This window comes from Cimex lectularius, unplaced genomic scaffold (genome assembly GCF_000648675.2).
Source record: "Cimex lectularius strain Harlan isolate CLEC.00 unplaced genomic scaffold, Clec_2.1 scaffold60, whole genome shotgun sequence".
NCBI classification, from domain to species: domain Eukaryota; kingdom Metazoa; phylum Arthropoda; class Insecta; order Hemiptera; family Cimicidae; genus Cimex; species Cimex lectularius.
In genome coordinates, this window is record NW_019392643.1 from 1,309,957 (window position 1) to 1,335,184 (window position 25,228).

The 25,228-nt window shown below is 35.8% G+C and overlaps 1 protein-coding gene across 1 annotated transcript in view; it reads left to right on the top strand.

Moving 5' to 3' along the window:
- Positions 1-22,845, top strand: part of LOC106661010 (zwei Ig domain protein zig-8-like) — a 124,733-nt gene extending 101,888 nt beyond the window's left edge. Inside the window, exons 2-6 of the mRNA XM_014384108.2 lie at positions 16,326-16,474; positions 20,342-20,552; positions 20,612-20,739; positions 22,308-22,491; positions 22,553-22,845. Of these exons, the coding sequence (XP_014239594.2) occupies positions 16,326-16,474; positions 20,342-20,552; positions 20,612-20,739; positions 22,308-22,491; positions 22,553-22,650 (770 nt within the window). The 3' untranslated portion in view covers positions 22,651-22,845. The remainder of the gene's footprint in view (positions 1-16,325; positions 16,475-20,341; positions 20,553-20,611; positions 20,740-22,307; positions 22,492-22,552) is intronic.
- Positions 22,846-25,228: the final 2,383 nt, after the last annotated feature.

Consider the following 25,228-nt stretch of genomic DNA (forward strand, 5'->3'; position numbering starts at 1 on the left):
TGTAAAAAGAAAAGAACCGACAAAAACATACTGACCAACAAAGATAACAACGATAACCGTCAGACACAAAGCGAGGATATGCGGATCGGAAATGACCATAAATTCATCACTACGAACACCTCCAGGACAAATAGTTCATTAAATTCCGGATTTCTATAACGAACACACTGGATCAACGTTTGGTCATTTCTTACCGCCGAGCTTTCGACCTATTTTAAGGTCATCATCAGGACAAAACAATCTTAAATATGCACAGATTGGCATTGACACAGACTTTAAAAAGTTTTCCCATTCTGAAAATTTTTCATTGTGAGAGCCAGTGTACAGTAAACTATCATCTTGTTAGAAACTCCCAAAAGCCAATCAGAGTAAAAACGACAAAATTGTAAAGATATAAGGTGAAGCAAATATTATTATAAATTTAATTAATTAACAATGATTAATCAGATAGAGACGCGTATATTCATCGTGCGAGCTCTTAACAACTCCTATCATCCTAATAGAAGGCTTTTTTTCATTCAAAAGTTCAAAATTCCACAGCTCAAAGTTGTCTCAAAATATGAGGTCGTGAGATGCGATCTGGTGTGACGTAGCTTTTAGAAAAAACATTTTCTTTATCGTGCCAACGATTCGACCTTTATTGAGATCATCTTCAAGGCCTGGGATTTACAAACATTGTTTAAATTTAACAAATACATACATGTAGGATGTGGAAAAAAAGTGAATTTATACAACGCAAAAAAATATTTTTTATATTCAATCAAAGTATTTCTACTCACTCAAAGTGTTTTCTCAAAGGCAAGACAATAAAAAATATCCAAACACAATCAGAATAAAAACGCCAAAATTGTAAATAAACAAGGTGAAACAAATATTATTATACATTTAATTCATTAATAAAGATTGATAATAAAAATCAAGCTCAATTCTTCCTCCTGATAGAAACGCGTATATTATAATGTGAGCTCTTATAAACTCCTGCCATCATGATAGAAATGCGTATATGGAAATGAAACCTAAAATATACTTATTTACTTACTAATCTTTACCATTTTGAAAACTTTTGTCCATTCTATTCAAAATTTTACAGTTTTCTCAAAATTTATTAATATTTTAATTGTGAGCTAAAGAAACTCCGATTTGCCCATTTTTTTTAAATTAATTTGATTTAAAAAAATTATCCAAACCCCTCCTAGTAAAAATGAAAAAAATTGCATAGAAATAAATAATGTGAAGGAACTATTATTGTAAATTTAATTAATTAATAATGTCAAGATAGCTCAAGTGGTTAGAGCAGCGGCGTATTGAGCCGAAGGTCGTGGTTCGAATCCCGCTCGTGACACTTACTTTTTCATCTCAACCAAGAACTTACATAAAAAGAATAATTAATTGAAATAAGTAATTTGGTCAGTTAGACCACTAAACATAATGAATTAATATTTAATTAATCCTCGAAATTTATGAATATTTTTCATTGTGGGAGCTTGTCAATTTAATGTAAGCGTGTTAGAAACGCTTACATTAAACTGAGAACATAATGATCATGATGATGATCTATGATTTATGAAATCGCTTTCGAAAATAGCAAAAAGATTCGTTGTATTTCAGCTTTTATTTCAATCTAAGCGTTTCTATCGGGGGGGGGNTCATGATGAAAATGTCAAGAAATTTCCTCAAATTTTGGAAGTTTTCTTTTTCAATTTCGTCTCTCTCTCTCTCTCTCTCTCTCTCTCTCTCTCTCTCGCTTTCTCTAATTCTTAAATCACCCTCCTGTGCCTAAAGTTGGAAAAGTTGGGCTCACTCTGAAAATGTTTTTTAATATAGTCTAGTTCGTACAGTAATAAATTTTAACAGCATCTTCTCGTATATTGAAGTTATGCGAATGAGTCTGTAAAATTGCTATCGTTCTTATGGGACCACTTAAAGAGATTTTCTCATATTTTATCGTGCAATCCTTTTGCAATTTTATTACATAGTTTCACTCAAAGGGCGCTGCCACTCTTGTTTTCTACTTTTCTCAACCTATTAATAGCTGGACGTTTTTAAAAATCCACTTCGTTTGGTCCGTCTCTTATTCCATCCCTTTAATCACTTTCTTATTTCATCTCACGTTCCATACATTTCGAGGAGGACGGGCAGAAAGAGAAATCGGGCGCAGACGTATTTGCGAGCTTGTCTCTCAGGTTTATAACCACCTTCCACGGTGATGTCATTTAACGACCTGAGTTTTACTTACAAAATAACGTAAAAAAAGGACGTGTTATTACGTCATTACTGTTTTTTATAATTGAAGCTTGGTAGTGTCAGATTTTGGTCTGTCTATATTAGGCTTTCTTGTCTGTAGAAGAGTTTCATTTTCACTTGATAAGATACTTCTAGTAAGATACTTCCTGCAATGCGATGCCATGTGATTCAACGCGAGTAGAAGTTGAAATTGCAAAAAAAAAACTCTGACGTTCACCTTGCATGGATCGTTTAAATTGCGATTCCAAGATGCCATGCGATTCTACGCGAATAGAAGCTGTAATCGCAATCGTTGAGTTTTTATGAATCAGCGTGCAATGTGTTTACACAACGAGTGACGCCTTCCACCCTCCTTTCATTCGCGCTAATAAATACATTCACAGACAGTAACAATTGCTCATTCACTATCCTAAGTTAACCTAATTGATTCAACTGTTCTGTGGATACTCGATATTCCACACAGACCGTGTCCACCACACACATGCAAATAAATATATTCACACAATTGGGTAGTCACCAGGGGTTTTTGATATAACGCCAGTAAGACTACACCTATCATAATGCAAATATATATAAATTTTCAATTAATTAAGGTTTTGGTTAAGATAAAAACGTCCGAAAGGATCGAAGTCACCTTAGCTCAAGTGGTAGAGCAGACACTGACTTTTTTATCTCATTCAAAACCTTAATCAATTGAAAAGAATTTGTTTGGTCAAGCGGACCACGAAACCTAATATATATAGANATCATCGACTAACGGTCATTAATCACTACACATATACATATACATAAAACTAAATAACCTAGACTACTTTGGTGTGATTGTGGGTACTTGATATTCCATTACAAACACACCCAAATTATAACTTTCACGCTCATAAATACGTTCACTTGAAGTAACCTATGTATGAAAGGGCTCCCTATAGGCGACTATATACCTGTATCTGCTTCAGGTATCAATCAATTTCTTATGATAGCCACTATTGTGCCTTAGAAGTTGTTTAAAACAACTTGTTGCAACCACTGTTTGCTATAGTCCTAATGAAACCTACATAGGTATAGCTTCAAACTGGATTTCCTTTTAGCGTCCCTTCTGTCTCCTTCCACGTTGTAATTTTGTTTCTTCTTAATTGGGAGATGCCAAACCCTGTGAGACCATTATCACCTGCAACGTCTGTTTGCTCTGTTCGTGATGAAACGTACATAGGTACAGCTTCAAACTGGAGGTCTTTTTAGCGTCTCTTCTGTATCCTCGGTTTTCGGTTTTTGAAACACTTTTGTTTGTTCCTGGTCTTATTGAATCCATGCGATTCCCACGAGTAGCTCGGATAATAAATACTCGACCACGCGTGAGCGAGCATAGCAGCATGATTTCGGGCCCTTACCCAATTTTGGTAGAAACAGGGCATTTTTTGTATATAGCACGTATAGATAAATAGGTTTGTATATATTGAGAGTGAATGTGTAGTGTGAAAGGGCAGTGTAATATACGGTCAATGTCCCTCAATTAGATCAATTATATATGTTTAACGAGTGATGGGAGAATATCAAATAGTCCACCACGATATTTGAGTTTTAGCTGCTGACAGCCTTTAGGTCCTGCAGAATAAAAAACCACGTGCAAATCTTCATCGATTCGCAGGCGAAACATGAACGTTTTCACAGATGACACTAGTCCCGGGCTTAAAAAAGGAATGAAGTTAGGAGGTGGATAGTTACTAGCAAATAAAAACTATTACGAGGAAAGGAGATTAAGTCTTTCAAGAATACCAAATGAGGAGAGGAGTTAAATTAATATTTAAAAAGATGCAGGAGGAGGGAAAGCTGTCCCAGAGTAGGCGCCCGGCTGTGCAAAGGTGGCACGGCACCGGCATATGAATTACGCCAGAGATGAGTAGGTAAGCCTGAAAAAAAGGGAGTGGAAAAGTGAGTGATGCTGCAATTGCAGAACACTCCAATCCTCTCAAAATATGATTTATTTATTATATTTATTGTAATCTGTAACCTTGTATACATTACCTAATGAGTTGGTTTTACAAATGGCATAGATAATTGTCATGAAAATATGAACAACCATTAGAAGTATTTTGAGGCCATGGTTGATGTAGACGTAGTAAGAACCGTTGACGTCGTTCTGAGGACTTTGGATTGTATTGTTTTGATGTTGGATGGTTTAGCGGTGCCCCACAGTTGTAGCCCGTACAGATTGGTTTTCTTGTACATTGTCAGTTTGTTTTTTGTTGAAATGTTAAATTTGCGTGTAGAGTAGTCCGAAACGTTCGTTTATTCCCGTCGTTTTAGTCGTGTGTGTTGGTTCCAGGTTAGTCTTGTGTCTAGATGGAACCCAAGGTAGCAGACGCTGCACGTTTTTTGGGATGGAATTATTATTGAGGAAGTTTGAAGGTTTTTGCTTCGAGTGGTTTGCTTTCATTAAGCTATACGCCTGTGTTTGCTTCATTCGGCTATCTGCAGGACTTGTGCCAGGGCTCATTCGAAGCAATTGTGGAATAATAGGATAATACAGCTGAGTCGTCGGTAAAGGATGCAAGGACGGTTTGGATATCTGCGGTGTAGAGGAGGTAAAGCATCGGTCCAAGTACACCGCCCTGAGGTACTACCTTTCCAAGAGTACAACACTCGTTGTAGACCGCTCGAAATATATAATAAAAAATCCCTTACACTTTCGATCTTTAGTTATATAATAGTTAATAAAAATAAGTATTTAAAAGCTCGTTTGTTTTTTCGAACTTTAAAGTATCATTAAGCCGATTCCTGGATCACTTACTTCAATTTCTCAACTTTTATTTTTGTTTTTCCTAGCGTCATGTAATGTCAAGGAGAGTCGTGATTAGGTGTACGTTGGAGGGCATCCAAGGAGCCCCCTTTACACCAGGGTGCGCCTTGGTTGACATTAAAGGACATCCCCCTTCTCCTCGTTTCAAGAAATCTCTAAGTGTTGTTTCTTTTACAAAGCTAAATCATTCTTCTTTCATAAAATTCCATCGAGATGAAAAAAGTCCTCCTTTTAACGTGTACGGCGAAAAATCGGATTACCAAGCCAAAAACCACTTAACCCTTTTTTCCTCGCTCCTGAGCTTTTTGTAGTAGGCAAAAAACGATGAGAAACACCACACGTTACACCGACTCTACCCTTATTCTATTTATTATTACTCATTAATTCCACATCCTACATGTATTTGTTAAATTTGTTTGGAAATCCCAGGCCCTGAAGATGATCTCAATAAAGATCGAAACGTTGGCACAATAAAGAAAATGTTTTTCTGAAACCTACAACACACCAGACCGCATCTCACGATTTCTGAATAATCAATTACTCATTAATGTTTTATCGATAAAAATTTACTTGAACATTTAAAGAAGAGACTAGAAGCAATCTTAGCCGTCCAGTGATTCATCGCGTGCAAGTTTGAACAATTCGATTTATCTTAACGGTTGTAAATGAAATGTTTATAGAAGAATAGTAAATAGTTAGCAGATAGATTTATATTTGCGATGCTGTAGGAAGAGCTGTTTTCAAAGCATGTCAAAATATGGGTAATCAACAACACCCATTGAACTAGAAAACCTGTAAAAACTGCTACAAAGAAGGACCCCTTGCTGAATGGATCAAACTAAAGAATCATACTCGGTCGAACATCACCCTCCGACAGAGGACAGGCGAAAGAAAAAAAAGTTTGCTCCAAAAACTACACTGAAAGGCAAATAAAGTGGCCACCCTTTTTTGTATGGAAATGCAATAATATTTATTTTTTGTTGTTTACTGGATATTTTTAAAGAAAAATATAAGCTATAGCTAAATAAAAATATGAAAATGAGTAAAACAATTTTACCAACAATGTAGCTATGGAAACAATGAAGAAAATTAAGTGGTAGAGTAGCGGCGTATTTAGCCGAAGGTCGTGGGTTCGAATCCCGCTCGTGACACTGCCTTTTTATCTCAACCAAGACCTTACATAGAAACAATAATTAATTGTATGAAGTAACTTGGTCAATAGACAACCAAAATGTAAATGAATGAAGAAAATATTCAATTCAGTAAGGATTATTCCTCCTCTTGCGTTGATCACCGCTTGCAATCGACGTGGCATCGATTTTATGAGGGTTTGAATGTAGTGATGTTAAATATTTTCATACTCCTTCAACAGCGCCATTCTTAATTCCCGCAAATTCTCTGGCATCACTGGGCGACTTTTTACCTTCTTGACAACTCGTTCCAAAGGTGTCCCAAAGTCGGGACTACATGCTGGCCACTCTAAATATTGAACTGAAGCCCGTTGATGCTAACTGTCTGGGGCCTTGCGATGTCGCCAATTAATACGCCAATAAGATACAACTCCTACTGATAACACATCTTCAGTGTTACGATGAAGATGAAGTTTGTGCCACCTTCCATAGAAATGCCTGCCCAAACCATAACACCTCCACCTGCATAACTTCTCTGGAGTGAAAATGTTGCGGAGAGAGCTCTCCTGTTCTTCTCCAAACCCTCTCTCGGCCATCATCCGAAAACAAGATTTTATACCAATCTTGCTCAGACCAATTGATGCGATTCCTTGCGAAACTTAACCGAGCTGTTCTGCGCCAGTCCTTCTCGCAGCTTCTGAAAGTCTTCGCCTTACAGTGCGTAATCTGACGTTGATATTTCTAACTTGTTGAAGTCGTTGCTTCATCCTAACAGCGGTAGAATGTCGAGTACGGAGTAGATCCAAAAAATTAAAACGATCATCTCTCTGAGGTGTGTCACGATGGCTACGTGATCCATGCCTTTTTGGGTAACCTCCTGTATCTTGGTAACAATGGAAGACCCTGCGGACAGTTGTTCTGCGAATTAAATACCCGGGCCACATACTCTTCATTTCCATTTTCCATCTAGCCGTATCTATATCACTCAAAACCAACACTCAAACATATTTGAAAGTTAAAAATGGTACAACTTAAAATTTAAAAAACCACCGGAACATTAGAAAGAAGTTAATTAAGGTTTTTAGTTGAGATAAAAAAGTCAGTGTCACGAGCGGGATTCGAACCCACGACCTTCGGCTAAATTCGCCGCTGCTCTACCAGTTGAGCTATCGTGACTTCGATCCACTCGGACACTAACTTCCCATCTCAACCCATTCTTTTTGAATTTTCCCTCCTGTTTGTCATTTTTCAACTAATCTCTTTTCCGTCTCAACTAAAAACCTTAATCAATTGAAAGATATTAATTGGCCAAGCGGACCACGAACACTAGTGAAATTAATTAGAAAGAAGCTTTACAAAAAACCCAAGAAAGAAGACTATTCAAAGATTTATTTACAAAATCCGATTTTAAACACAAGCGGGAGGTTTTATCTGTGATTTATTTACCTCTAATCTTTTAAAACGGATCAAATAGTCATATAATCAATGGAGGATTATCTAAAAGATAATTAGCAATATTAAGAGTGGCCATTTTTTTGCCTTAAGTGTCGAAAAATTATTTTTTATACTTTCCTCCTCATATCTGACATAAATCCTGTGCCGAGATTTCCTACAGTAGTCTGCGGAGCTCCCATCATTGGCCCTCTCACTCTATACTTTCACGCTAATAAATACCATCTCATGAAGTTAATTTAAAACGATAAAAAATAATCCTATATTCCAAACATAACTAGCAGAGACATGGACAAACAATGCCTCAAAACAAAATATTGACAAAAAGGAATCGTTATGATTTCTTTATAACGATCCACAAAGTAAAACAATTATAATTATTATAAGAACGTTCTAAGAACAGAAATAAAAGTTTATCGAGTCAAAGAGAATACGAATACGACTTGCAGGACTGACACAGGAATGAGAGAGAAGGTGATATTTATATTGGACGCTGATTCAGGGCATGTGGTTGAAGCCGGTGGACCCTCTTGGATTTGCTGACTCGTTGGTCTTAATATAATATATATATATGCCATAACTCCAAAGATCTTGCGGAACAAACAAGAAATGTTGTCTTCATCTGCATCTGATTTTTTTTATAACTCAGGATTATTACTTTAAGGTTTTTAATCATTTTAAGTGCTTATTAATTTCTAAGCACTTTGCTAATTAAAAGTTATTTTCTGGTATTGGAGTCATTCGTTCGACCCCGTTCGTAACTTTTCTTCTCAACTTTCTTTTAATAATTTAGTATACTATAAAAAGTACAAACAATGATGCTTCAAACAGTTATTAATTATTTTATTTTATTTAAAACAACGTCAGAAGACAATCTGACAATTTTTGCACCTTCTAGATTTTATAGATCCATATAGCCCGAAAACCAGGTCGACAGAGTTGTAACCTGCCTCTTTACGACCTTGCGCACCGCGACCAATATTGGTCTATTGTGCAAGCTCCATTATTATATTTTCGTTGAGCTTAAGGCTCACGTGCGTTCAAGTCTTTATCTGCTGTACATATGCCTCTGGAGTATACCGTGTCCAGTCCGCAGTCCAGTTTTGATAGTTCTGCCGTTTGTTTTTCCGATGACCCTTTTATGAATCCCACTGAACTTAGGACTTATTCATAACCCCCGTCGTTTTATAAAAGAGATATCATGTGCCTTATACTCGAGCAAATAGTCCAACCGGTACGAGATCTTTTGCCTTAACAGAAAAGAAATACTTCTGGCATCTCCTCGACAGAGTGGAGGAAGAAACACCTCCATGGACATGTCAACCGTCGGACGGTGGCATATGAATATGGCAAAGTGGAAGACGAAAAACCCTAGAGCGAAATCCGCTAATGGATGAATTCAGTTGAGCCAGATCCATCTATATCGATCGGTCCGGAGCTGAATGCCATATCCTTCGAGCTAGAGATCGTTGAAAAAAAAAAATAAATAAATTCATAATTAAGACTTCCTAAACGCACACCAAGGGGACTCCAAGAACAACTGTGAAAGAAAGATGGTAGAAGAGGGTCATCTTTCGTCCAGCGGATGCAAAAAGTACAGCTGCCAATATAATATATGCCTCTGGAGTATACTGTGTCCAGTCTAGTTTTAACAGTTCTATCGTTTGTTTTTCCGATGACCCTTCTATGAATCCCACTGACCCTAGGACTTAATCATAACCTGCGTCGTTTTTCCAATTTGGTATGACACAAAAGGGTTCTTTCCTTTGACAATGCATCGCCTCCCTCCCTCGTTGCCCTGTGTGCCCTGGTACCTACAACAACAGAGCCAGTCCCAAACAGTTCTTTTTTTTTTCTTCCTGGCAATAGTCGAGGTTCACACTTATGCCTCCGGAGTTCACCGTGATCCCAGCAGTAGTCCTATAATTCTAACTTATCCTGATCAGCTGCGTTCTGTTTCCACTACTCTACGAACACTTCGTTAAATTAAAGCTTTATACCAAAAGCTAAAAGCTCCCGATGGTATCCTTCAGTCCTTGTTTTTTAATCTCCCAACCTGCAGTCTCTTAGCATGCAAGAATATGGATGTCTACTGCACCGGTGAAAAACAGCTTAGAAGAATCTAGAAAAAATCTTTTTTTTTTAAGGAAGGGAAAAATGAAAATAATTTCTAGATTTGAAAAAGAAGCTATGGTATTCAAGGGATTCATCTGTCTATTACACAGTACTTAACCAGCCTAGAAAAACGACTGTTTTAATTTTTGAAAATGCTGTTATTCAGATGCAAAACAAAATTTTAATTCGTCTCAGAAGAAGGTCTGTTTTGGTGAATCAACCCATTTTATATTAGTAAGTAATCTGAATCTTCGCATTCAGGACATATAGAGATACGACTGGTTTGTCTCGATACACCTGCCTTTATTGTTTCTACGATTCTGAAGTTGTCATATTGGAATGAAATGGTGTTTCTGTCAAATCAAGGTTACGGAATGGTTAAATCGAAGACGACGAGTGCTTCAGAAGGAAATAAAGTTAAAAGAGGCCACTTTGGACAGGGCCCTTTTGTTTCCTACTCCTTCTCTCGACCATGGCTTCCGTGTGTGCCCTCCGTTATCCCTTAATTCTCTTTTGAACTGCCCCTTTTCAATCTTTTATTCCGATCGAGATCAATAGTTATATACAGGAAGGTTAGAGTGGTGAGGTATAAATGACAATTGTTTACGTTCTTTTGCAGTTTCCCTACAAGATAGACTCGTCTCGACTTCACCAAGAAAATAGAACGCATTATCCATCTTTTACATTTACCGGTCTAATGACATACCCCACCAGAAAATCAACAATTTTAAATTAAATTAAGATCTATTCTGAGATGGATGATGATGATCCAATTATATATATATATATATATATATATATATATCATGATAGGAAGGCGGGGTTTTTTGTTCCCCAAGCACTGCAGCCTTCAGGCTTGTACTTTTCTTTTTTTAATTAGTTACTTAGTTCGGTGATTTCGAATCCATCCGTGTCTTAAGAGTTATCCCAAGTTATATCTGACACTCAAGCACACACTCCCTCTCCTTTACTCACTTTATCTATCACTCACACATACTCTCCTCCCCCTCTCTCTCTCTCTCTCTCAATAACTCATTCACACTACTAACTCACTCATCCGCTCTCTCACTCACTCTCTCTCTATCTCTATCTCTTTCTTTCTCTCTCTCTCACTCTCTCTCCCCTCTCTCTCTCACTCTCTCACTCACAATCCGGCCCGGAGGTCCAAAAAGAAATTTTCGAATTTATTGTTGTTAACTATTGCGCCACTACACTTATTATATTCTATACATTCAATATACTAAATTTAATACTATTTCTATTAGGTTTCGTGGTCCAATTAACCAAATTTTCAATTAATTAATCTTTAATTAAGGTTTTGTTTAAAATAAAATAAGTCAGTGTCACGAGCGGGATTCGAACCCACGACCTTCGGCTAAATACGCCGCTGCTTTACCATTTGAGTTATCGTGATCCCGCTCGTGACACTGACTTTTTTATCTCAATCAAAACCTTATTTAAAGATTAATTAATTGAATTTAATACTACATTTGGGTTGTCCCGGAAAATAATGAAAGTTTTCGTCTTTTCTTTCAAAAACCCTCTGTATGATAAATCATTTACATTTGATGGATTATTCTTTTGTACGAATGTCATCACTTTTTAATCCCCTTCCAATCAAAATTGTTTGTTTACCTCAATAATGTTTCGTTACTTGGGAATGTTTCAATTTTTACTGAAGATGTCAACGCGTGATTTTCGTGTAATTTCGTTTTAAGAGTTTAAACTCCCTCGAGAGACGGTGCCCAAACGGTCAGAAACATTAATGAAGTCTGAGGCGATGCCAGTGTGAGTGAGAGCACCGATCAGAGATGGTTTAAAAATTTCGAAAGGGCTGAAGACAAAGAAGGTCGTGGAAGGATTTCTTCCCTAGATGATGATGTTCTGCGAGCTTTGGTCGAAGAAAATCTTAGAACAACTGTTCGAGAACTGGTAGAGAATGTTCAGTCAGTAAATCGACAGACGCTGTCCTCCATAAGGCAATTGGAAAGGTGGAAAAGCTCACAAGTTGGGTTCCTCGTGCATTGAACGACCGCCGAAAAACATCGTTATGAAGAGTGCGCAATACTTCTTTGCCGAAACAGAAATTAACCTTTTTTTGGATGGAATTATTGCGATGAAAAATGGATTCTCTACGATAACAGCAGACGTTCTGGACAGTGGCTCGACAAAGGAGAAGCAGTGCCACACTCAACGAAAAAAGTTGATGGTGCCTCTTTGGTTGGTTTGGTTTAGGCTGATTTATTACAGCTTCTTGAATCCATGCACCAGAAATTGGCATTATTGAAGCCATCTTTGATCAATCGGAAAAGGCCGATTATTCGACCACGCTTGGTCCCATGCCTCACATGTGACCACACGAAAACTGCTGTACCTTGGTTATGAGGTTCTGCCTCACCCACCTTCTCCAGACCTCTCGCCTACCGACTACCATTTTTTCAGACACTTGAACAACGTTTTAAAACATAAAAAATTTATTGATCAAAAGTCGCTAAAATGCGTTTTATTATTATTCATCTCATCCATTTCACTTGTCGCCGAGAATCAAATATACACGACATTTGAAAAATGGCAAAAAGGAGGGAAAATTCAAAAGGTGCGGTTGAGATGGGAAGTTGGTGCCCGAGGGGATCGAAGTGACGATAGCTCAAGTGGTAGAGTAGCGGCGTATCAAGCCGAAGGTCGTGGGTTCGAATCCCGCTCGTGACACTGACTTTTTTATCTCAACTAAAAACCTTAATTAATTGAAATTATTATTATTATTGAGAACTAGATATTAGGATATTTTTATACACTTTTATACAATCACACAGTAACATTATTATTTCTAAGGAAACCGTACAACTCACGATAGACAGCCAATTCGCTTGACGATAACAAAGTACATAAGGCGGTCGTAGATTTATTTATTTGGCATTAAAAAGTCTATCATATTTCTGCGTTCATTCCCGTGTTTCCTGCAGTGCAGGATGATATGTTCAAGATCCTCGTATGCTCCACAGTCCTCACAGTACGGTGACGGAATTATATTCAGTCCGTTGAGGTATCCCTTGCATAGTCCGTGATTGGATCGTAACCTTACCATCGTTTTGCAAAAGGCCTTGTTTATATTATTTTCTGTGCTGAACCAAGGCTCTTGTCCTACTAACGGAAACATATTTTTGTAGAATATACCTTTGTTGTTTGAAAGGTATTTGGTTTGCCATTCTATCTGCTGCTGCAACCTTAATATAGCATGCAGATCTTTTCTGGGTACAGCTACATTTAGAGTGTTGTCCGTTGTGGTGGCATCTTTGGGTAGCCGAACTACGACATCGCTCTGAACTCCGTATGGCCTTTGATCCAGGTGATTACTACTTTATGCCCTTTAGACCTGATCATTGCTGAAAGTTCAAGGATCTCGATGATAATGTAGTCCGCTATAAACAACGTTTTGTCATTACGAAGTTTTTGAACACAGCTATGACAATCTGTACATATGACGACATTTGGGAATTGCTTGTCATTCGCATACTTCATAGCTTCCCTTATAGCAATCACTTCTGCACTGTAGATGGATAGGTACTGTGGGAATGAAAACTTTTCGCTGTAATTCTGCACGGGATCGTAAAATGCACACCCTACTCGTCCATTTAGGAGTGATGTAAGATGGCCGTCTGGAAATCTCGCATATAGGTCATTAAGGTATTTTTAAGTCACTTCGGTTTTATTCGAGTCGGTGAACGTTGTGGATATGTATTTGTACATAATTTTATAAAGAATTTGTTGATAATAAAGAACATCCCTAGCCAATAGACACAAAATTCTATTCAGAGGGTATAGAGGAGGTGCCATCACGTTGAGAGAAGTGTACTGAGAGTGATGGAGGGAATTGTAATTAATAAAAAATGTTTAAAATCATTTATTTAATTGTTTTTATTTTATACTGCTTTATTTTCCGAACTATCCGATATTAAAATTGTCCATTTTCGTGATAAATCCATCTCCAATTTTAGTGGACGGGCCGTGATGGCGTGGTGGTGAGTAAACCCACTTACATAAAACGTATGGAAAATAATAACTCGAAAAATGATTAAATGAGTTTTTCCCTATTCTTTATCGAGTCCTAAAACGAAGGGGTCAAATTGTAAAACTCGACGGGAAAAGTTGGGGTGGAAAAGCTTTCCATAACACAAGAGATAGCATTATCTCTCTAATGCAGAGTCGGGCCTTTTCGGAGCCATGAGGAATTACTAAGCGTTTATCGGCAACTCCAATTAATTTCATCAGTGAGGGAAAAGTTAGGAGTTTTGGCAGTGTCGCGTTTTATTGTACTGGCGTACGAGTGCAACTCCCTTCTAATTGTAAGACAGATTAAATAAAATTATAATTCAAATTCACCTCCGCACACATAAAAGAGAAAACATGTGCTTTAAACTCGAGCATATAGTCCAACCGGTACGAGACCTTTTGCCTTAAGAGCTAAAGAAGTACTTCTGGCATCTCCTCGACAGAGTGGAGGAAGAAACACCTCCATGGACATGTCAACCGTTGGACTGTGGCATATGAATATGGCAAAGTGGAAGACGAAAAACCCTAGAGCGAAATCCACTAATGGATGAATTCAGTTGAGCCAGATCCATCTATATCGATCGGTCCGGAGCTGAATGCCATATCCTTCGAGCTAGGGATCGTTGAAAAAAAAAAATAAATAAATTCATAATTAAGACTTCCTAAACGCACACCAAGGGGACTCCAAGAACAACTGTGAAAGATCGATGTTAGAAGAGGGTCATCTTACGTCCAGCGGATACAAAAAGTATAGCTGCCAATGTAATATATGCCTCTGGAGTATACTGTATCCAGTCAGCAGTCTAGTTTTAATAATTCTGCCGTTTGTTTTTCCGATGACCATTTTATGAATCCCACTGAACCTACGACTCATTCATAACCCCCCGTCTTTTTTGCAATTTGGTATGACACAAAATGGTTATTTCCTTGAACAATACATCGCCTCCCTCCCTCGTTGCCCTGTGTGCCCTGGTACCTACAACAACAGAGCCAGTCCCAAACAGTTCTTTTTTTTTTCTTCCTGGCAATAGTCGAGGTTCACACTTATGCCTCCGGAGTTCACCGTGATCCCAGCAGTAGTCCTATAATTCTAACTTATCCTGATCAGCTGCGTTCTGTTTCCACTACTCTACGAACACTTCGTTAAACTTAAAACTTTATACCCAAAGCTACGGGCTCCCGAGGGTATCCTTCAGTCCTTGTCTTTTAATCTGCCAGCCTGCAATCTATTGAAAGCACATCACAAGAAACTGTCCTTGGACTGCGGAGGCCTAAGAAGGTCACATACATGCCAGATTGCGCGAAGGTCACAGCAGGATAACACATAAACCTTAAACATTTTAAACTGTTAAATATTTGTGCGTTTATTTCATGAAACGAATGTGTTTATTAGCGAGAACGCTTCGATTCCCATTGAATATCGAGTACTCTGGCACAAATGAACGAAATATGTCTTGCATTACTAAATTCATTGGTTTGACTGAAAAGGGTATCAATGTACTGAGTGAATGTAATTTACTAGTGTGGAGGGGAAAACCAACTAAAACACTAAACTTAGAGTGATATAAATACCGATCATATGGGTATAAAGCAAAGTATATTCAATGATGAGCCGATTTCTAAGTTATGCAACAAGGAGGAAACAGCCATCTACAGCTAGAGGTAGATAGTGAATGAGAGAGTGTGTGAGAGAGAGTCAGTGAGTAAGTGAGGAAGAGATTCAGTGAATGAATGGGTTAATGAATGAATGTGTGAGTGAGTCTGTCAAAGAGAGAGAGAGAGAGAGAGAGAGAGAGAGAGAGAGAGAGAGAGAGAGAAAGAGAGAGAGAGTGAGAGAGAGAGAAAGAGAGAAAGAAAGAACGTGAGTGAGTGAGAGGGATTTAGTAAGTGAATGGGTTGGTGAATGAGAGAGTGAATGAGTGAGCCTGACAGAGACGGAGAGGGGTTGAGAGGGAGAGGAAGAGAGAGAAAGAGAAAGAGAGAGAGAAAGAGAGAGAGAGAGGTGGTGAATGAGTGATTAAGAGGTGAGTGAGTGAGAGAGAAAGAGTGTGAGGGAGAGAAAGAGGGAAAGAGAAAGTAAATGAGTCAGAATGAGTGAGAAAGAGAGAGAAGGTGAGCGAGAGAAGGGACTCATACAAAAGAACAAACCAGCTAGACTGCGAATTTTTGAAAATTTATTTTATTCACTCAATCCCACCTCCTTACTTCTAGAAAATGAAACATTAGATCAGTCCACAATTTTCTTGTCTTACGTATAATATACTTACTGCTTAAAAAAGTGAGAGAGAAAAAGTAAGAAACAATGAAAAAAATGTTAACTAAATTTTAAACAAACCTTTTTTTAAGAAAAATTGTATATACATATGTACATTCTAGTTGGTTTTTATGTTTTATGTATGCCTTCATTATGAATGCTTTCTCTACACCCCACTCTTTTGATTTTGAACCTTAAAACCTTTTTTCCAATCCTTCAGCCTTCTTGGATCTTGGTATCCCCTATCTTGATATTAAAAAAAAAAATATATTAAAATTTGTTTCAGGGAGCCTGATTGGATGCGGAAAAGCAGAACACTCGCCAAGCAGGCAAATGCAACCATATTTTGACATTAACACCCCTCTTAATGTTTCTGCTCATATTGGTAAATCAGCATTTCTCACTTGCATTGTACATAATGTTGGCAACATGTCGGTAGGTATTTAGCACTTATATTAACTAATCGATAATTATAAAAATAATTCATTATAAAATCTTGTACTGTCTTAAGTAACACCAACTATAACTGAGGCAACAGTGACCAATGATGTTCCCAATATAATTTAACAAGTATGTTTTCTTGTCACTCGAATGATCTCAACCCTAACGACTATTCTTTATTTATGCTAGTAAGAGCAATGCTAAATAACCTTATGGACCTTACTTTTCTCAGAGACATGATCACATATGCTACTGAATGATGTAAATTAAAAAAGAAAAAAAAAATTTAAGAAACATTTTTTAGAAAATGTTTATGCCAATGTAAACATTTTTATTTATTAATGGTTGGTTGGGAAATCTTGTCATTTGTTATTTTAAATTTATCATTTTGAAGAATTGTGAAAACGGAAAATTTGTAAGGATCAAGACGCTGGAGGGAGAAGCAGGTCATTTTCAGCAAGACGTCGTAAAAACAGTGAGTCAGTGCCTGGTTTTCGACCTGTACGTAAGAACGTACAACAGCTATCTTCAGCCAGTCGCTCCCTGGGTTCAACCTGTACACACGAACGTACATCCGCTATCTTCAGACAGTCACTCCCTGGGCTTCGACCTGTACGCACGAACGTACGTCAGCTGTCTTAAGCGAGTCACTGCCTGGTTTTCGACCTGTACGTACGAACGTACAACACTGTCTTCAACCAATCGCTCCCTGGTCTTCTACCTGTACGCACGAACGTACATCAGCTTTCTTCAGTCAGTCGCTATCTGGTTTCCGACGGGTACGAACGAACGCACCTTTAACTTCGTCCGGCGAGTGGCTCCCAGACTCCAATCTCAAGCTCCCAGATAAGCACCAACTTCTCGTTTGATCTTCCCTGTCGTGAGTTGACAACAAGGCGTACGAACGTCCTTAGTCATTTTCTTCTCAACATTGTAATTCTATATATCAACTCATCTCTCTCTATATAGCTATATTTCTTCTCGTTAACTTTGTTTGTTTTCTGGCCAGATATTATTGTAGTTTCCGTATTTATGTCATAAATTGTGAATTAATAAATTTAATTATGACACGACTTATTAAACTATTTTTTATCCATCAAATCCTTTACGCAACAGCCGGCAACTATCCCTGGTAGCGCTGGACTTGGAGGGTAGATATCCAATACTTTCTCCCGCCGGAGTCAACGAAACAGCTATGTACCCTGGAAATTCATCCTTGAGCCAGATCTTGGTATCCCGTATCTTGATATTAAAAAAATGAAAATCTATAAAAAAAAAAAAAAAACCATTTGAACATTTTCATATTAAGGAAGAAATCCTGACTCCAAATGGGAAAAAAAATCAATGCTTGAATACAGACTCCAGTTATGAATCCCTGCAATGCTGAATCCATTTGCAATTTTCAATCAGTACAATTTACATTTTATAGAACCTTTGCTTATAAAATTTGAGCAGTGCTTTAACTTAGTTTCTTTTAACGACATAGACGTCAACTTTCAGGCAGAAGATATCAGTAGAAAGGCACACCAATTCTACTCATCCTTCATTGAATTGAATATAATCGCCTATAAATAGAAATATATTCTAAAGTTCATTTATTTAAAAAAAACACGTGTTTATAAATAAATGCCATATTATGAAATATTTCATTCAGTAAACGTACAAGACATGGACGAATTCATAGAAAAAATATGTCATCAATAAAATGGGAGGTATTTCATTAAAAGATTCTTTCTTAACCTCCTAACTTCCATGAAAATATTCTTATGAATAATTCATAGCAATTAAATTTTTATACTGGATTCGATTTTTTATCAGATCCAAATTGTAATTTTTGTATTTCCAAGTAAACACTTTTTGTTTGTTTATTTAATTTGGAAAGATTGAAAGTTATTAATGTAATTGTTCTGGTCACTTTTGTCATCATTGTTGATAGTTACTTGAGATTGTTTTGATTTGTATGTAATTTAATACTTTTCAGGGATAACTTTGTATTATTTAGTTATTTCTTTGATCCCAACTAATCGATATATTTAGACTTTCTACTTGTAAGAAAATAAGTGTTTTTCTATTTCAAAATTGGATGTAATTGAGATGTATAGGAACGAAAGCAGTGTAAATGGTATAAAGGATGGGATCAAGAATGCATCCTCGTGGTACGCCTGCTTATTTTGCTCTGATCTTAGTGATATTGATGTACAGTAGAGGACAGGACTGTTTTTTCAATGGAAATGTTCACTGAATACATTTTTCATTCAGTCATATCTTCCTCTTTTTACACCAGTTTTTGGCAAACTCAAGGTGTTCTTGGATGCTGGAGGATTCATGTTAGAAGGTAGAATTTCTTCTGTGATGGTAATGATAGTGTAAGCGGATGTTCTATGTGCTTTTCTCTGAGCGAGTTCATTCAGCATACAAGCTTTTTGTGTGGGGGGGAGCTAAGGTTCCAAAATACAATAAACAAGAGAGATAGTACACAGAAACATTTATTTCCACAGTAGACCGTCTTCAGATTATAACCAACCAACCAACAGTAAAACAAGGCAATTCAGACACAACTTGATGAGCTTTTTTTACATCCTTCAGTGTATTCCAGGATCTTTTTCCACAGCTTCCTGGATCTACAACAATTGACTTGATTCAGCCGTGGCCTACGACTGACTCTGTGAGCCACTGTCTGAATCCATGGATCCACTGAGTTTTTGGATCTACCCACTCCTCTCGTTCACTGTGACTGCTGTTGACTATGTGCTCTTGCCGAGTCTCCGACTCTGTTAACTGAGTCTTCCTGTCCGCTGCTTTTGACACTCGACAGTCGACTCTGTATGTCTCATCTTGGCCCTGGACAGTTGTGTCTCAGCCGCTGCTTTCAACTGACCATGTGAGCCACCGACTGACTCAGCTTTTCAAATCATCCCCTTTTATACCGGATTACCAACCAGGGTACGGGAGGAAAGGGAAAGCAAAAACTCTTGGGCCAGATGATCAACTTCCATCTTGGAAGGTTTGCTCGTACAATAACTTCATAGTTCTCGGGAGTTTCCATTATGTAGCCCTCTAACCCTATGTTAATGGATTTCTGGCGAAAACAACCTTGCTGATGTATTCCCAAATTTATGGTGTCCCATTTCTATGACCAGCTTTGTGGGAAATGTCTCTTTGCTCCCTACTGAGTGAGTGACTCATCAGTTTTAGAGCCTTCTTTCCAACACAACTTCAAAATTCCTTACAACTATTTTCCTAACATCCATTCCTAACTTTTGCTAAAACAGGGACCGGCCTACAAAGATATTGTAATGTATAAGAGAGTCAGTAGTATAAATGGTAAAAGGATGGGACTAAGAATGCACCATTGTGGGACACCAACCTGTCTAATAACTGAGTGTTCAGGATATTAAATGCCCGGGCCACATCCAGGAACACACCCAAATACTCTATTCGCTAAAAAAAAAGGAAATTGTGTCAATGACTCTGAAAGTTTGCTCGCAGAGTGAGGACGGAAGCCAAATTAGTGAGGTGAAAACAATTCCATATGAATCTAGCATGGGTATTAACGTTTTAAAAGAACGAATCTTTCGATGATTTTGGACATCACAGGAAGAAAGCTGAAGGGAAGATGATTTCTGGTTGGGAGGTTTGTGATCCATAAGAAAGAGAAATTAGTACGGAATAGTTCCATGGTTGAAGAAAGATGGTTTCAAATAATATACAATATTTAATATATAACAGTAGACGCCCCAAGATTTATTTTTGTAAAAATTCCAAAACATTTTTTTTTCATATCTTTTTTTTTCAGAGCTTAATAAAATTATTTAGCAGTTTGCCCATAAAAAGATAAACATGTTCTCATCTCCCTCGCAGGTTTCGTGGGTGAGACACAGAGATATTCACATATTGACTGTCGGCGCTTATACTTACACTTCTGATCAAAGGTTTATGTCGTTGCACAAGAAAGAAAGCAATGAATGGACCCTTCAAATAAAATGGGTTCAAAAAAGGGATTCTGGTATGTACGAGTGTCAAGTCAGTTCTATACCGGTCCAGTCCCTGTTTGTTCAACTGTCCGTAGTTGGTAAGAATACTATGAAGAATTTAAACTAACCTTTTTTTTAAATAACATTGATTTTTCAGTTCCATCTGCTGTCATTCATGGTACTCCAGATGTTCATATTGAACACGGAAGTACAATAAACCTAACTTGTTCTATAAATTATGGAACTGAACCACCTGCATACATTTTTTGGTATCACCACGATAAGGTAAGCGATTCTGTACCCTATAAACATAAGTTTTAAGATCTAATTGAGTGAGTTCAATTTATTAAATATGTCAATTAATTTTCAGTTCGATATTTAACTTCAAATTAACTTTTTTCATTCAAATTGCCCTTTTCAGCTTCAAATTAAACTTTTTTACATCAAATTAACCCTTTTCAATTTAACCTTTTTTCCCGTCAAATTAACCCTTTTCAACTTCAAATTAGTCTTTTTTACATCAAATTAACAATTTTGAACTTCAAATTAACCCTCTTTAAATTTTAATCAAACCGTTGTAATGTTAAATTAGCCTTTTTCCAACTAATTAACTCATTTTAACTTCACTTATTCATTAGGGTGGTGGAGCACTCAATACTACCCTTAGTACTTTAGTACCTACTTATTACCTACTAGTAAATACATTCTCTCTTTTAACTTTACCCTTTTCAATTTCAAATTAACCTTCTTTTACATCAAATTATTAACCACTTTTAACTTCGAATTAATCTTTTTTCCGTCAAATTAACCTTTTCTTTTTTCTGTGAAGTAAAATTCCTATATATTTGAGATTTTTTTAATATAAAATAATTGGGCTATTAGAAGACCATGTAAAAATTAATTGCAATTAAAATTTAAATTTTTTTTTTTTTTTTTTTTTTTTTTTTTAAATGCTCAAATATAAAGGAATTTTACTTTTCATGTTTATATACACCATCTCGTTTTTTTTTTGTTTTTTTAATTTTAAATGTTTTATAGAAAGGGTTAAATTGAAGTTCAAAAAGGTTAATTTAACAGAAAAAAGCAAATTATGTATAAGTCGTACGTCGTAAAACTGTTTCCTCAATATGGCATTGTTGCATATTTTCTTCTCTCTTTGGTCTAAGAAGATTACACAAGTTAAATTACAAATTAAACAAGAAATTGCCATGGAAATAAGCCAACTGCCGCCACGAGAGATTAATATTGATCTTACACTCAACACTCATCAAGATAAAAAATAAATAAAAACAAATAAACTCAGTCTGTCCTGGATTTGTATCTTTACTCAATGAGCCTACATTTTTATGTGTTCTTTTGAACTTGGAAAAAAGTGGAATTTAACCTTTAAATTTCTGTTAAATTTCTTCCCAATAAGCACTGTTAACGCCATTTTTCGTGGACTTTGAGCCCGAGGTCCGGCGATGTTAACGCTCGGTCCTCTCCGCCACACAGTTGGTAATTGTCGTTTGAACTGTGCACATCGGCCATTGGCAAATCGTTTATTTCTTCTTCTTCAAACTGTTACTCGTCTCATTTTATTTTATTCTCGCGATCGTCGTGGCGAGACTATCGATCGAAGGAGAGTCTTCGAAGGACAACGAGATAAAGGGTATCCGTATCCCTATATTCCTATATCATCTGTACGCCTGTCCTTTTTCCCCCTTTCATCCGTCGTAGAATTTGGAGAAGTCTTCTATACGGTGAGTTCTTTGTTTTTCCTTTTATTTATTCTATTATTTTACCCTATTCATCAAATTACAGTCCACTTACTCGTTAACAAGCACAAATAAACTAATCACTTTACTTTTCAGAGTGGTAAAGTCGCAGTCGTGAATTACGACTCAGATCGCGGAGGTATAAGCGTCATTACTGTTAAGGCAGAAGTGAGCACGAGCCATCTCGTTATACGAGGTGCAAAAGAAGCAGATGCTGGTAAATATTACTGCAGCCCTTCAAATGCTGATGTGGCCTATGTACACGTTCATGTACATTCAAGTGAGTCTCATAAATAACTATTTGGAACTATTTAAAAGATTAATGTTTCCTTTCTGACTAGGCAAAGGACCGTCAGCGATACAAACAAGTATGGGAACTCTCGGAAACAGTTACTTCTTCATGGTGTTTGCAATGGTGACTCTCACGTTGAACGCTTGAAAAATTGTATAAAGGACTTTTTTAATAAATGAAGAAGAAAAAAAAGACTTCAATATAAAGTGACTATGTTGATATTTATTACAACTCTTTCTCCTGATAAAGCTTCTGTTTTTTGTTTTGTTTTTTTCAAAAACAGATCTACTGTTGGAAATGTTAATGGAATATTTAGATGTGATTTGTATTTAACTAAAATTAAAACAATAAAACTTAATTTGTTCTAATAAAACATTTTTATTTCCTTAAAGTTTATCATTTCATTTCCCTGTCGGCATTTTATTTCTTAAGTTTTGATTTCTTACAATTCACAAGTTACAATACACAAACGGTTTCTAATAAATAGCAAATTTTGTAGTTAGAAATGTGTGTGTTTGTAAATAGAGCACTAAAATTTTGGAAAAAATAGTTAAACTAATAACATCTTTTGTTTTTCAAGACAGCCCATAAAGATAACCATAAAAATAAGAGGGTTTGGGAGAACAAAAGGCTGTTCAAAAAATGTAATTGCAACTGCTACAGTGCTCTACAATTAAAAGTTAAAAGTTGTCCATGTGGTAACTCCATGGTATGGAAAATATGGGAAATAATTTGTGGATTACATGAAAAATGAATCTGCGTTTCCTTCTGCTGGATTCCTAGTCATGTTGAAATAAAAAAAACGAGTGCCAAAGCAGCTCTAAACATGCAGGAAACAGAACTAACCTAAGCGCAGAAGACTACATCTCTGGTTTCAAAAAGTAAACTTTGAAACGATGGAACACCATTTGGAAGGATGCAACAAGTTGAGAATGATTAAAGACTAAGAATTGGTCATAAACGATTGACACACAAGTTCCTTATAAGAACTTATGAACAATACGTTGCCTCCTATTTGTTATTGTGGCGAACGCCTAATTGTGTAACTCATTTTATGACCAATGAAAAATTGCTAAGGTTATTAAATATTTAAAAGAAATCAAACTATATCACAAGATATAATAATGACAATAACACACGACAAAAAATTAGTGAACAGTTAACATAATTAAATCGTAAACAGCTCAAGAGGCTGCGGGTTGGTGGGCTGGTGCATCCTTGCTGATTGGGGCAGGACATGGAGGACCTCAGGGTACAATACCCAGGAACCCCAGAGGATGTGGATTTTTACTAGGTGTATATTGTAAACGGTTTTAATGCACATCCTCCAAAACGCTCTCTTAGACCTCCCTGGTCAGGATTTAAAAAAAAAAAAAAAAAAAAAAAAAAGTTTAGCACATTTTCAAAATTAAAAATTTACTTCACATTTTCTTTTGAATTGTATGGAAAATTTGTAAACGTTAATCCTATTTTACAAACTTGATGTGAAGTTAAGGGGTTAATTTCAAATTAACCCCATCTTTAAAACTTCAAAATAAATTAATTAATAACAAAAAAACAGGAGAAGGTATGAAATATAAACATGTAAAGTAAAATTCGTGTATATTTGCATTCAAATAAAAATAGTAAGGCTCTTGGAAAACCATGCAAAGAAAGTATTAATTCAACTTCGAATTAAATTGAACTTTTTAGCATTATATTAACCTTTTTTAACTTAAATTATTCCTTTCTTTAATGTGTTAAAAAAAATTATAATCTATGAAATATAAGCGTGTTAAGTAAAATTACTGTGTATTTAGTAATTTTTTTTTTTAATATAAAATAATTAGGCTCTTAGAAAACATTAATTATAACTAAAATTAAAAATGCTATAAAATTAATTATAAAAATAAATAATTGTTCTATTAATTTGAGATAAAGTAATGCCAAATGAAAAATAAAACATATGCTGTATTTAATTAATTTGTAATTCAAAATTTTTGAAAAATATAATAAAATAAAATAATTATCTCATATTTTTAAAACATTTCTAATCAATTAACGAATAATTAGTTTTTATATTTAATTTCAAACTTTTAATTTTGATTGTAATTTATTCCCATGTGATATTTAAGTAAGAATCTTTTTTAACTTCAAATTAACCCATTTTAATTTCAGATTAAACATTTTTCAGCAACAATTTAACCCTTTTTAATTCTGAATAAACCCTTTTTTAATTTTAAATTAACCCTTCTATTTAATTTCAAAATGTACTTTTCTAAGTTTCAAATTAACCCTTTTTAATTTTAGATTAACCTTCTGGAAAGCTTAAAGTTAACCATTTTAAATTACAAATTGACCCTTTTTTTACAACTTCAAATTAACTTTTATAATTTCAAATTCACCATTTTTAATTTCAAATTAACCTTTTTTAACTTCAAATTAACCATTTTAAATTTCAAATTAAGCTTTTTTATCTTCAAATTAACGATTTTTAAATTTCATATTAACCGTTTCTTTAAAACATTGAAAAACTTGAGAAGGTATGAAAACAGAAGTACGTAAAGTAAAATTCCAGTATATTTGAGAATTATTTTTTAATATAAAATAATTAGGCTCTTAGAATGAAAAAATAATTTTAAAAAATCCTATGATAAATTAATTGCAATTGAAATTAAAAATTATATAAAATTAGGTATAAAAATAAAGTATGTATTCTCATACATACTTTTCAATTAGAATATAT